The sequence below is a fragment of the Calonectris borealis genome, chromosome 1 (genome assembly GCF_964195595.1).
Source record: "Calonectris borealis chromosome 1, bCalBor7.hap1.2, whole genome shotgun sequence".
NCBI classification, from domain to species: domain Eukaryota; kingdom Metazoa; phylum Chordata; class Aves; order Procellariiformes; family Procellariidae; genus Calonectris; species Calonectris borealis.
Genome location: NC_134312.1, coordinates 88,979,359 through 88,992,651, shown reverse-complemented (window position 1 = coordinate 88,992,651; position 13,293 = coordinate 88,979,359). Strand labels below are relative to the sequence as shown.

Here is a 13,293-nt window from a genome sequence, read left to right as displayed (position 1 = left end):
CACTGGTGGTTTTCTGTCATTCCTCATAACAAGGGATACTTTTACTTTAATGATTCCTAACTTTAAGAAGAAAATTACTTTATGCTTCTGTGTTAGTGCTAAATCCATTATTTTAGAATAATCACAATGACAATTTCTTGGAAGAATGTGAGGATGTGTTCCCCTTACAAAGTCTTTGCTGCAGCTGAGAACAGAGAAGTCAGAACATTCCCCTGAACGTGCACAAGTCAGTGGCGTAAATATTTTCATTAGTATCCTCCCTCCTTTTTTTTTTTCAATTCCATGGGAAAGTAAGGAAATTCCAGTTTTATTCCACTGAACGAAAGGAAGTTAAAAAAAAATCTCTGCAAGTGCTCTGTAAAGTTGATAGTTGAAATACATGGAATCATTTACTCAAATTGTCTTTTTAAATTCTCAGAAAACCCCCAAACTCTAAATTAAATCTTCTTCTAAACACCAGTGCACTGCAGCGGGACAGCTCTGTCGTGCAAGAAAAGAGCTAGGACAATAACTGCTCAGGGCTGCTTTCGTATAAATGTCATGATGACGGTTGGCTCAATTGTTCTTGTCCTTTTGCAATGCATGCGATTTTGTGGCAGTAGGTTACATTTCCAGACGGGCAATGCTTCAGCAATTACATGGAATCAGTACATTCTCACACGACGAGCGTCACTATACTGCTCACACATGGATGAACAAAGGTAAGACTCAAAAACACTGGCTTCGTTTTATCCTAGCATGTGAGTTGAAGTGTCCTGTGTGTTTCTGTCAGTGAAGTGGGTAGCAAGTTAGAGGTTTTGCAGTTGCTTTTAAACCTGAAGCCTTCTATTTGTATGCTGCTGCTCGTAGCTGGAATTTACCAATCAGTCCAGTGTTATGGAGGAAGCTGGTTCCTGAACGGCCATCTGCATCTCACTAACCCAAACCATGCATAGGACAGGGCTAAATGAAAACATTTTGAAGAAAGCAGGACTACTTTTAGGGGGGTAGTGGTATTTATATTGTGTGGCCTTAACCCAGGGAATGCAGCTTTTTGAAATGCACTGACTGCAGATAATAATACTTTTGCTCGGAACTGCTCATAGTCTAACAGCCTGAATAGCAGCATCTCCCAAATGATAGTCACCCGGTAGCTCCCAGGGGACACTGGACCCCTCTGGTGGTGCTGTCAGCTCCTCTGCTGCTAGCTGCAGGAACAGCCTGGGGACCTATCTGGAAAAAAGAAGAGCCAAGAAATCCAGGTCTGCAAGAGGAAGAGGAGGAAAAAGGACATGGTCGTCTCAGATAGACGGCTGGGTGGGAGCAGAGGGATCCTGGGAGTTGGATATGTGCCTCTCAGAGGAAGGGGAATACTGGACTCCCTCAAAGCAGGAGGCAATTTAGAGGCAGGAGCACATTTACGAAAAAGCGTCATATAGCAGGGTGTTCTGCAGAGGAGGAGAAGAGGGAAAGAGAACTGAGGAGCAGAAGAGTATCTTTCACATATGAACGCCCTGTCGCCTCACTGAAGCAGGGAGTCCAAATAAACTTTGTTTGACCTGGGTTACAGGGAGTACCTGGAAGTGGTCCTGGTTCAGACTCATGCAGAAAAGTGTGGTAGCTGATGTTCTTGCTACACCCATCATGCAGTGTGAGAAAAGGAAAATATAAGAGAAAACCCAGAATATGGCAGCTGGGTTAAGGATTGCTACAGATTGGCAGTGTTCATTACAGGACAACTTTTAGAAGATGGGACATCATTTTAAAATGTAGCAATCGTGCTAGGAAAGGATATGGCAAGTTTTTAAGATTTCCCAAAGAAAGTGCTTTTATGTTTCTGTAGGGTACAATGGAGTGGTTTCTAAATAGATAATTTGGGGTATAATCTCTTTGAGAAAGGAGTCTCAGGGAATATGTCTAAGGTAAATTTTATCCCCAAAATCTAGGAAGAGGAGAGATTTCTACTTTGCTTTAGAGCTAACCAATAAAGTCACATAGTGATTGCAGCCTTTCATAGGTTTTGATTTGCTGTTCAGATGTGTTTAATGACATCAAATTTTGTGACATGTGTCGTGGTGGTCTTTAGAATTTCAGTTTGAGCAGTGTATTTAATAGAAAATGGCACAGTATGTTCCCAAAAGTGTCCCAAAGATTATATCTGTTAGTGTTGGTTCTGCGAAGATGTATTAGTTAACTGTACTGCACGGGAGTGAGGAACATTTTTTGTTAATTTAGGGAGGGAGAAAGCTTGATGACACATGCAAATGGCACATCATATATTTTAAGTTCCCTGTACATCGCCTACACTAACTGCATTTGTCCTTTCAACGTCTTTCTCAGTTTGAGCACCACCATATTTGAATTTTATGTGACTGTGATATTAATACACCTGTTAAAGAGAAAATTAATTACATAATAACATTTTTTAAAAATTAGGTACCCTTTGGGGGGAAAAAAAATATCTGTGGAGCCCTGATGATCTTTGCCTTGAAATTGCTGTCTTCCCCTTCTCTACCCGGCAGCTGTCACTGTGCTTAGGAAGTAGCTGGGCCAACCAGTCCACTGCAGAAGTATGAAGTGCTTGGGGTTATGGGAGACACTAATTCTGAAGGTATTAGAAGCTGTGTTTGCACATGAATAAACACTCCCAGTTTTATGCAGATATATTTAGCAGTACGGAGCCAGAACTAGAGAGCTACAACAGTGCCTACATGAAGAAGGTGAAATGGGGTAAGGAAAAGGCAGTGCTCGGAAATCAAGTAGATGTAAGTTTCTCTTCCATGAGAGTGGGACTGAAGTGCTAGGGACGGCTATCCTGTGAAGCTCACGTTTGACAAGTTACGGATGCCCTTGAAGAACAGAAGCTGGGCCGAGTGTGAAAGAGCAGCAGGAGAATCTGCCCCCATCCCTGTGTGCCAGCTTTGAAGGAAGCATATGTAGTCACAGTTGCTGTGGTTCCAGTAGTGCTTTGCCGTGGTTCCCTCCAGTCTTTCCAGGTAGTTGCTGTGGAGAGGATAATTTCAGCAGTTTACACTGAGTCATCTGGATAGGGGAATACAATCATAGAATCATAGAATAGTTTGGGTTGGAAGGGACCTTTAAAGGTCATCTAGTCCAACCCTCCTGTCGTGGGCAGAGACATCTTCAACTCAATCAGGTTGCTCAGAGCCCCATCCAACCTGACCTTGAATGTTTCCAGGGATGGGGCACTTACCACTTCTCTGGGCAACCTGTGCCAGTGTTTTACCACCCTCATTGTAAAAAATGTCTTCCTTTTATATCTAGCCTAAATCTACCCTCTTTTAGTTTCAAACCATTCCCCCTTGTCCTGTCGCAACAGGCCTTGCTAAAAAGTTTGCCGCCATCTTTCTTCTAAGCCCCCTTTAAGTACTGAAAGGCTGCAATAAGGTCTCCCTGAAGCCTTCTCTTCTCCAGGCTGAATAACCCCAACTCTCTCAGCCTTTCTTCATAGGAGAGGCGTTCCACCCCCCTGATCATTCTTGTGGCCCTCCTCTGGACCCGCTCCAACAGGTCCATGTCTTTCTTGTGCTGAGGGCTCCAGAGCTGGAGGCAGTACTCCAGGTGGGGTCTCACCAGAGCAGAGCAGAGGGGCAGAATCGCCTCCCTGGACCTGCTGGCCATGCTCCTTTTGATGCAGCCCAGGATACGGTTGGCCTTCTGGGCTGCGAGCGCACATTGCTGGCTCATGTCCAGCTTTTCGTCCACCAGTGCTCCCAAGTCCTTCTCGGCAGGGCTGCTCTCAATCCCTTCATCCCCCAGCCTGTATTGATACCGGGGGTTGCCCCCACCCAGGTACAGGACCTTACGCTTGGCCTTGTTGAATCTCATGAGGTTCACATGGGCCCACTTCTCGAGCTTGTCCAATGCTGCAATACGTTGTCTGAGGAAGAGATTCACCAGCAAAACTGCTGCTTCTGGTGGAGCGCAGGAACCATATATGCAATATGAGGCTTAGCCGAGTTTTAAGTTGGAGTACGTGAGAAAGTCCTTTTCTAATTTTATTCTTCAAGCGTGGAGAAAGTATTCCTCTTTTTAGACGTTTCTACTAGCTCTGAAGAGACAGCTCTCTCTTCTGAGCTATAAGAAGAATAATTCCATACCAGACACAGATCTACTTCATAATGATAGGTTCAGAAGTGAGCCTTTTATCACAGGTCGAATAGCTTCAACTATTTCTCCATCTCCAGAACTTCCTGGTCCTCTAGTGTTATTGTTGCAGAAAAGCGTGTGAGGTTTCCAATGATCTCGCCTTATCTTTGACTCCAGGCTGGCAGACGACAGCACAAGCACAAATTGTTTTGCAAAGACTATGCTAGCAGCCAGCCCTACTCTCTTCCTCCCTCTGGCTCCTTTACTCTTCAAGAACTTTAAAAAGTTATTGCCTCAGTGTGCTTTGTAGCCTCCAGTGTGTTGCCACCGACAGTTCCTGCTAACGCCAGGAGCTCCCTTGCACAGCTTTGTGCTTCCTGCCTGGCACTAGGCAAAGCAAAGCAGAGACCCTTAGCCCTACAGCAGTCAGACCCTGTTCATTATTTCTCTCTGAAAAGCTCAGAGAGTGTCTCCGTATACCTGTGTATTTGCCGTGAGGACAATACAGCTCTGTCTCCAGCTGGCTCTCGCTGTCGCCTGCTGAAGTTTAGGCAGCTCACTATGCAGTTGTTGCCAAGGGCGCAGAGCAGGTTTCTGACTTCACTCCCTGGGAAGCCAGAGTTGATTTGTACCCTGAGACGTTCTGGATGCTGGGATCAGTTTAGCGATGGACGTCTTTTCCCCAGAGAGCAGTTATTAATAGCTTGACAATAAACGATGGCTGTGAACGCAGTGCTAGAACGTCCTAGCGATGGAAACAAGAGCAGAGCAAAGGACACACGCTCTGAAGTTGGTAATGGTGTCTCCTTTCATGTCCTGCAGCAATGAGATACATGGATTAATTTTAAATGCATTGGTAACATATGGGTCTAAAATTATTTCATGCTCTTTAGAACAAGTCCTTTGAGCTAAGGCTGTTGTAAATTCTAATTAGTCTATGCTAATCTCCATAATAAGCAGCTATTCCTAATGCAGATCTAACTGATGAGGTCTGACAGCATTTTCGATGCTTATTCATACATCGGCAGCAAGCTGGTATCATGCTCGTATCAGAATGTTTGCTCAGGTTATGAAAACTCTGTATTTTCTGTACTCTACAGGGAGTTTGTATTTGCTGCAGGCTTGTGCCCCTTCTAGGATTGCCAACTTACGCCTGTTTGCTTGTATTTATTCATGCAGAAAATAGGGAAAACTCCTTCAGCCGTTCCCGAAGCTCCAGCGTGTCCAGTATCGACAGGGACTCAAAGGAGGCAATTACGGCTTTGTACTTCATGGAGTCCTTTGCCCGAAAGAATGACTCCGCTGTATCCCCCTGTCTCTGGGTTGGAACGGGCCTCGGTATGGTCTTAATCCTCTCCCTTAATCTGCCTGCTAGTGACGATTTACGGCAGTCAGAGCCAGTCATGGTGTCACCAAGTGGTAAGAGTGCAGCTCTTTTCCTGTTTATTATCCGTCTTGGTGCATCAGGGGGAATAACTGCATGATTTTGCATGGCCTTTGGGGCAGAAATTTCTCAATATATGTATCAAGCAATGGTCACTCACTACATAGAAGGCACACAAGTAAATAAAGGTGCTCGTGAGAGACCCGCGGTTTCATGAACTGGGTCACTTTGGTTGTGTTATTTCTGAAGATTACCTTGCGTCACAGGCAAAGTTACATGTTTCCAGTGAGGAAAGGGAAATTAGCAGAGTTCCTTCGTATTGGGAAATTACGGTCCTGTGTACAGCTCTGATGCAATCCTACCTGGGATGCTGTGAACAGTTTGGCTGTCTTACTATCAGAAAGGTGCAGAGAAGCAGAAGGGGGTTCAGGAAAGGAAACAAAAATGTTGGCAGGTTGATGTACCAGGAGAGATCCTTGGCTGAGTGAGTGACAGATGGTGTAGCAGAGAGAGCAGAGGGCTGAGAGAGGTCAGGTCTGAGGAGAGGCAGTATGCGCTTAGTATGTTTAAAGTACAATGACAAAAATCAGAGGATGCACAGGAACAGAGGTTTTCCCCCCAGTTTGTTTAGAAAAACAATGCTGGAAGGTCACCAAACTAAGGAGAGCAATTTTACTGCTGGGGAATAAATACCCTAGTAGTATAACGTAGAGATAGACGACAGCCTATCTTTATGGTATTCGATGGCATGTATTATATAGATTAGTTGATACAAGCTGCCTGAGACCTTTTCGGTACTGGCAGCCTGTTTGTTCACTTTCTTGTGTGGTCAGGAAGAACTGAGCAAGGAAGACTTGTCACCTTAGCTAGATTAACCCGTTTGCTCTATTTACAAAAGCTGAATGTCAGCTACGCTGCACGCGTTCACAGTACTGACGACCAGTTTAATTGTGGTGCCAGTGCCAGTGCAAGGAAATTATGTTTTGCAGGCACAGTTCTGACACTGAAAGGAGCCGTGCTGACCTTCGCGTGCTTGGACTGCATGGGGACGTTGACACATCCGCCGTATGAAGTATGGAGGGACCCACACAGTGCTGATGAGGGTGAAAAAACAAGAAAAAGGAAACTAGTCATGCATTCCCCTTCCTCCTCCCAGGATATGGGTGATCATCAATTTGCAGTCATTTGTTCAGAAAAACAAGCCAAAGTCTTCTCATTGCCTTCCCAAACATGTCTTTATGTCCACAACATCACCGAAACGTCCTTTTTATTGCGAGCAGATGTGGTCACCCTCTGTAACAGCGTCTGTCTGGCGTGCTTTTGTGCCAATGGGCACATCATGACACTGAGGTACTTATCTAACTAATCTTGTGGCAAAACTAAGCAAAGAGGTGGCACAGTGCTGTCACGTTCCACTCGTGTTTGCTCCAGAGTGTCTGATGCTCTGCATTAACTCCCTGGGGGGTGCATTTAATGCCCTGCCTTGCCCGCTGCCATACCTGTTCCTTGGCCTGTCTCCACACGGGGAGTTAAGGCAGCTGCACAGCAAAGCAAACTCCTTTATTTCGTAATAATCCCCTACCCATGTCAACTGATGGCTCTTGACTTTTAACTATCCTGAAAGAAAACCCTGATAATTTTGGTCGGTTATGGTAAGTCAGGTATAGAAGAGTATAGAAAAAGCCAGGCGTAGAAGGGGTACTGTTTATCCAGCGGGAAGCAGCAAGTCCCACTCTTGCCGTTTTGGAAGATTTTCCGCTCAGAGCACCTGGTTTCCCTTCCTTGTCATCTCCACCATTGAGCTGACTGTGCAGTAGGCCTGTGGTCATGCCCTCACCTTGCTGCACTCCCTTTCCCAGCCAGGCCATTTAAATTTTGGAAAGTGCTGTCCAAAACGGTGCACCAGGAGAAGCTGGAGGACAGCAAAGGCGACGCTGGAGCCTTTGTCCATAGGGTGCGAGCAGGGCCCTGCCGTGCCGTTTCCTGCAGCTGCCCATGCAATAGCTGGGGGCAGGCCTTACCCTGCAAACTGCCCAGCCACGTGGCACAAGCCATACTGTGCCGCCTGCACATCCCAAATCCAGACAGTAGCAGAAGCCTAAGGGTCATTGCAGCAAGGCAGCTGAAACTTCTCCGTGCAGAGAAACAAAGTATGACGGGAAGGCAGCATGTTTATGGCAGAATTTTTCCGCTTAGAGCTGCACTTTAACCATTCCCGTTATGAAAAGCATACTTAAAGGTTGGTTTAAAGTGCAGCCACAGAGCAGGTGTACCATGGGTGGCAACTGGCGGCTGACCTAGGTATCTGCTTCTCTTCAGCTTGCCCAGCCTTCGCCCACTGCTGGACATCAACTATTTGCCTGTAACAGACATGAGGATAGCGCGGACCTTTTGTTTCACTAACGAAGGGCAAGCTTTGTATCTCAGCTCTCCCACAGAGATCCAGCGCCTGACGTACAGCCAGGAGATGTGTGACAATCTGCAGGTAGGGCTCAAACCCTTACTTCAGTGCCTTTGCGCTTGTGTGGGAGGGCCAGTGGCCTGACTTGCCAGATGTACATTGCCACGTGTTTACTGCTAGATTTTAGTATTTGAAGTGAAGGCTGTGCTGCGGGAGCAGGACAGACGTGTTCCTCTCCACTTGCCCTGGCTGAATGATGCCAAAGCAGCCGAAAGGTCAGCAGCTCTGTCGCTGTTTGACTTTTTCATGGCACCTTGCTCCTGTGCCCTAACGGCTGGCCCGAGCCTACAGCCTGCCCGCACGTAATTGCAATCTCTGCTGGCTCCGTACAGAGGCAGGTTTGTGCCCAAATGGGACTCTTCACAGCCTGCTTCCCTCAAAGTCCTCCCATACGAAAGCCCAACTGTTAAAAATGACTGAAGGGGAAGCTACAAATGGACAGCAGCTACAGCAGTTGGTACCAGCGTGTGTCCAACCACACAGCAACTACCTCTGAAAATATGAATTCCTTCCCATATTTTTATCATTTTTTACTTTAACTCTAAAAATATCTTAATTACCTGCAGCTTTCAGTAGCTAGGTGGGAGCATAAGACAAACCAGTGTGCTCTGTTTTAATATTTTTTTAAAGTATTTACCATTGGTTTTACTCCAATCGTTGGTACTCCCCTTCTTCCACATGAGGAAAGCATCTCCCATTGTACATTAAAATATAGTAGCTATAGAAATGGTCTAATTAAAATAATTTATTTTGCGCAAAAGGTCTTTATGATGTTAGATTTGGGTCATTTCTTTTTTTTACAATGAAAATGCAAATTAAAATGTCACTTACTGAAGAGGAGGAATTGTGAGAGGTTACAGGGAGGAACATGAGTAATAAAAGGGAAAAGAAGAGGGGGAATAAGTTCTAGGTTATATAATTAGCAGTGAACTAGGATAGAAATACAAAAGAAATGGTCCTGCCAGCACTCATTATGCCCTAGGGAATAACATGTGCTGCGCTGCTCAACTCACATCAACAGCACTGTCTGCATCAAGGCCGAAAAAGCACGGTGAGGAGTCAGCACTGCACACAAGCTTTCGTGCACCGGAGGAGAGATTATTTCGCAGGGAACCGATTTTAAAATGATCAGAAGGTTTGATCAATATATCTTAGAATATGGACCTATAGTGAGGGGCTGTTGCAAGCTAGATTTTTTTTATTAACCTTAATAGCATCATACGACAACCAACCAAAGGGAAACACAGCCCTTGCTTCTGTGTACTGCCGGACTGTGGCTGCTTGTATCTTGGCTTTCATGCAAAGAGGTCAGTAAAAGGCTTGCGCAGTCATTACCTGTGTACAACAAGCAGGTGACCCAGTATCACCTGCTACCTAGGAAAACAAAGCCAGCCTGCGTGAGAGCCTCCTCTTAGGCTGGAAGGGCTGCAGTAATTTTTCTCCCCAGAGCGGGTGAGAGTGCAGAGGAGCAGTAAGTGTGAGTCACAGCCCTGTCCCAGCACGCAGCCTCCCAGGCGCCGAGTGCTTTGTGCAGCACAACAGCTGTATCTGCCTGTTGAGGCTTGGATGAGCAAACACAGAGCTGAGCAACAGGGCAGCAACTGTTCTCAGCGCACACAGCCTCCCTGGTTTCAAACACTAAGGGGATGGCAGGCTTGCTTGATCAGTTTTGTTCTGGAGAGCCCACTTTTCCTAGTACTGCTGCAAATAAATCTGAGCCTGAGATTTGTTTGGGTCGACTGCTCCAAGATCTGGCACCATGACAGTGCCTTCAGCAGACATGCTTATTTAGCATTACTGACGGCACTGACAACACGCACAGTTACGGGGGAAGGGGGGAGGTTGTATGGAAGGTGATGGGATTGTGTTTAAAAACCAAACCAACAAACCACCAAACTCTCTGAACTGCTAGCAAGCACTGCACTCAGGTACACTATAAAGAGAAAAAGAGAGTGACTGCCCTGCTTGCCTGGATGATCACTAAAGCAAAACAGGTAATTCACAACAAATTGTTTATTCAATTATAGTGTCGCCTCTGCTGTTTCTAAGCAAAATGTGATCTTATCACTGGTATTTTTACTCTGTACGGCTTATGAATTTTTTTTCTCTGTGGTAATGAACATAAGATTGGGCAGTGACAAACCAAGTCCCTTTGAACGCATGAGTGAGTCCAGTTAGCCCAAGTATTTGCCTGTCACGAAACACAAATGTTAAGTACTCAATACTGTTCACACAAGAGACTCTTTTAAAACTAGTTGATTAGATGCAGTGCATGTGGCTCATTAATGCAAATAAAGAAAAACACCTATAACTGCTTTCACCTCACTAATTTTTCACATGAACTTTTGTCTGACTTTGCTAGGACATGCTTGGGGATTTGTTTACTCCTGTGGAAACACCAGAAGCCCAAAACAGAGGCTTTCTCAAAGGACTTTTTGGAGGAAGTGGACAAGCTTTTGACAGAGAGGAGCTTTGTAAGTCATTTATTGGGGGTTTTTTGGCAGAACTTAATTCATGGGATCCCCTGCCCTTGTCATCTAGGAACGGAGCGGTACGCAAGATTTAGATCATCGATGAAAAAATAAAGATGACATCATGAAGAAAGGGGAGGGTCCTTCCCATGGGAAGTTGCCTTCCCATGATTCCTTCACGTTGGCAGCTTCTTTTGAGCAATTGAGTGGGGGGGCCACAACTGCACTGTCTGTGCCGGTGCACACAGCAGCCTTCCATGCGTGCCGTCGGCACATCAAATGGCACCACCGCTGCGAGGCTGCAGCTCGAGGGCAAGAAGCACTGACAGAGCCACGGCCAGGAACTCATTCCTGTCTGTTTGTCCATTTCTCCTTGGCAGTTGGCGAGGCCACGGCAGGAAAAGCCTCTCGCAGTCTTGCCCAGCACATCCCTGGATCAGGTGGAATTGAAGGCGTGAGAGGAGCCGCAGGAGGAGTCATTGGGGACTTGACTCGTGCACGCATTGCCCTTGATGAGAGAGGACAGAAACTGGGAGAGCTGGATGAAAGGACTGCGAGCATGATGGCCAGCGCAGAGGCGTTTTCCAAACATGCACACGAGGTAGGGGCCCTGGCACCACGCACCCAGAACTAGGAACCGCCAACCCTGCAGCTGAGCCTTTGCTTCCCTTTGGGAAAGTCAAGTACAGTTCTCCCCATTCACGCAGGCATCGTGGTTTAGGTGTACTCATGTTAACTGACATGCCGTTTTTCCGGTTCCCAAACAATGAGAATGCCAAAAATAAAGTTCCATTGCACACTCCTTCCTTTCATTTTTTCATAAATGAGCTTTTCATAAATGAGCATCCAGTTAGCCTCTGAATTTAGAACACGGCACTTCTCATCTCTCGCCTTTCTCACTAATTCATTATGATTTTTTTTTAAGCCACTTAGTGCAGCACATCTATGCAGTAGCGCAGAAAACAGGTAGGTAATGGGTATATAGGAACCTTTACAGACCTTCTTGGGAAGAAGAGGAGAACATTTCTAGTACAACACTGTGGTACAGTTATATAGAATAGGGCTCGCCTGGAACAGACAGCTTCTCTGCTTAGAGCTGGAAATGGAAAGCTCTTCCGTCCCACGCTGTTAAGGCTGGGAATCAACTGAAGTGATTTTCCTTGAAGATAAAACAACGTTAAAGAATACTTCCCAAAATGCATGTTTTTCATTTAACATGCATCGTGTCTCTGGATAAGACCTTTACATTTTTATTGGCTTTTGTAAGTGTGAGGCAAAAATACACTGAAAGAAAGTGCCCTGAAATGCAAAAAGTTTATATATTCAGGGCATATCTACTATGCTCCATAGATAAGCTTCTTTCTATAGGAGTAAAAAGTTCCTGATTATTCCCACACCTCTGTACTTTTTGCAGAAGAAAAGTAGTTAAATCTTTTAATGAACAGCAATGTCAGGTAACTATTTTTTTTAAATGTAACAATTATGAAATTAAATACAAAGTCTCAGTGGACTCAAGACTTGACGCCACTGTTGGTAAAGCACGGCATTGCTCTTCCTTTTTTTACTTGTGAAATTTGTGATATTTAATGGGCCTAGGTCATGTGTGATACCTCATATGCAGAGCAGTGTTTTATATCCTTTTGTTTTGTTTCCCATTTCTGTAGGTGATGCTGAAATACAAGGACAAAAAGTGGTACCAGTTTTAGACTTTCAAAGAAGCTGCTTGTGGCTTTCTTAAGAACACTGTTCAGGGAAGCAACATTTATTCCCAAATCTACCAGTCACTGGCCAGAGACAGTTTTTTCTCCTAGAAGATGTTTTCCTGTTACTATTATTGGATTCATCACAGTGGGAGTCAAGGAGAAATTTTACAGACCGTGAGACGGAAGCCAGAATCATGTGGGTCTTACTCCAACAGCTGGCTCATGCGGTAGCCAATTTTTTTCCAAAAGGAACTCAACCATCACTGTGGCATGTAGTTTTTCAGAAGCTGTAGGTATGAACTGTGGGGAGTGCGTCTGGTTAAAAATATTCTGTACAAACTTGAATGTTAATGCACTTATAAAACTTTGCATGACTAATTGACATCTTAAAAAAAAAAAAAGAGAGAAAAAGAAAGCATGTTGTGACTGAAGAAAAATGGGATTTATTTCTATTCTGAGCAAAAAAAAAACCTTAAATGGCAAAAATATTTATTTTTTAAAAGTGACATTACAAAAAGCCAGTACATTTCGAGCATGTTTGCTACCATTCTCAACATAAAAATGAGTTGAGCTGCATTTTATCTGCTCTTTATTTCCCTTGAAAAACCTTGCTTGAAATCAGTGCTGTTTAACTCCTACCAGAAGAATAAATAACTTCAAAACCCTTTGCCCCAAATTTACAGATTTTTCAAGTAGCTAGACAGGTACTATATGAAATGTCATTCAGACATGAGCACTGATGGTTTATTTGCAATTCAGAGCACATGACATGTCATCCTTATCTGTACTTCTATTTAAAATGTGCTCTAGTTGTATCTCCGTTGTCCCTGAAGGGGGCTGTGGCATTTTTCATCCCCGTGGTGTCCGTATCACTTGGTTGCCTTATTTCTCAGTAGCAGGAATAGAAAACCAGCTTAGGAAATCGCTTCTTCAAGTTAGGAAAGGCAAGATGGCAAACTGCAGGGCTCCAAGTTGGAGAGTCCTGTCAAGTTCTGCCCACAGGAGCTGCTTAGCAGCTTGCAGAGCAGCGATTCTTCTTAAGCAGCCGGTTGAGATTATGCTAAGGAAACTGCACAGTAGCCTCCCTAAGGCTGGGGGAGAGAGATCACAGCAGCAAAACTAAACGATGGGGAGGAGCATGAAAAACAATTGTCAACATAAGGCACTGAATTGGCACATATATAA

General features: G+C 44.9%; 1 protein-coding gene across 3 annotated transcripts in view; it reads left to right on the top strand.

Moving 5' to 3' along the window:
- Positions 1–12,960, top strand: part of STXBP5L (syntaxin binding protein 5L) — a 207,360-nt gene extending 194,400 nt beyond the window's left edge. For 2 of the 3 annotated variants that reach the window (XM_075166333.1, XM_075166324.1), the window contains 6 exons: positions 5,269–5,508; positions 6,463–6,823; positions 7,793–7,958; positions 10,297–10,408; positions 10,786–11,006; positions 12,070–12,960. In XM_075166333.1, coding sequence (XP_075022434.1) covers positions 5,269–5,508; positions 6,463–6,823; positions 7,793–7,958; positions 10,297–10,408; positions 10,786–11,006; positions 12,070–12,111 — 1,142 coding nt within the window. In that variant the 3' untranslated portion in view covers positions 12,112–12,960. Of the gene's footprint in view, positions 1–602; positions 702–5,268; positions 5,509–6,462; positions 6,824–7,792; positions 7,959–10,296; positions 10,409–10,785; positions 11,007–12,069 lie in introns of all 3 variants that reach the window. The other variant, XM_075166315.1, reaches the window with a different exon arrangement.
- Positions 12,961–13,293: the final 333 nt, after the last annotated feature.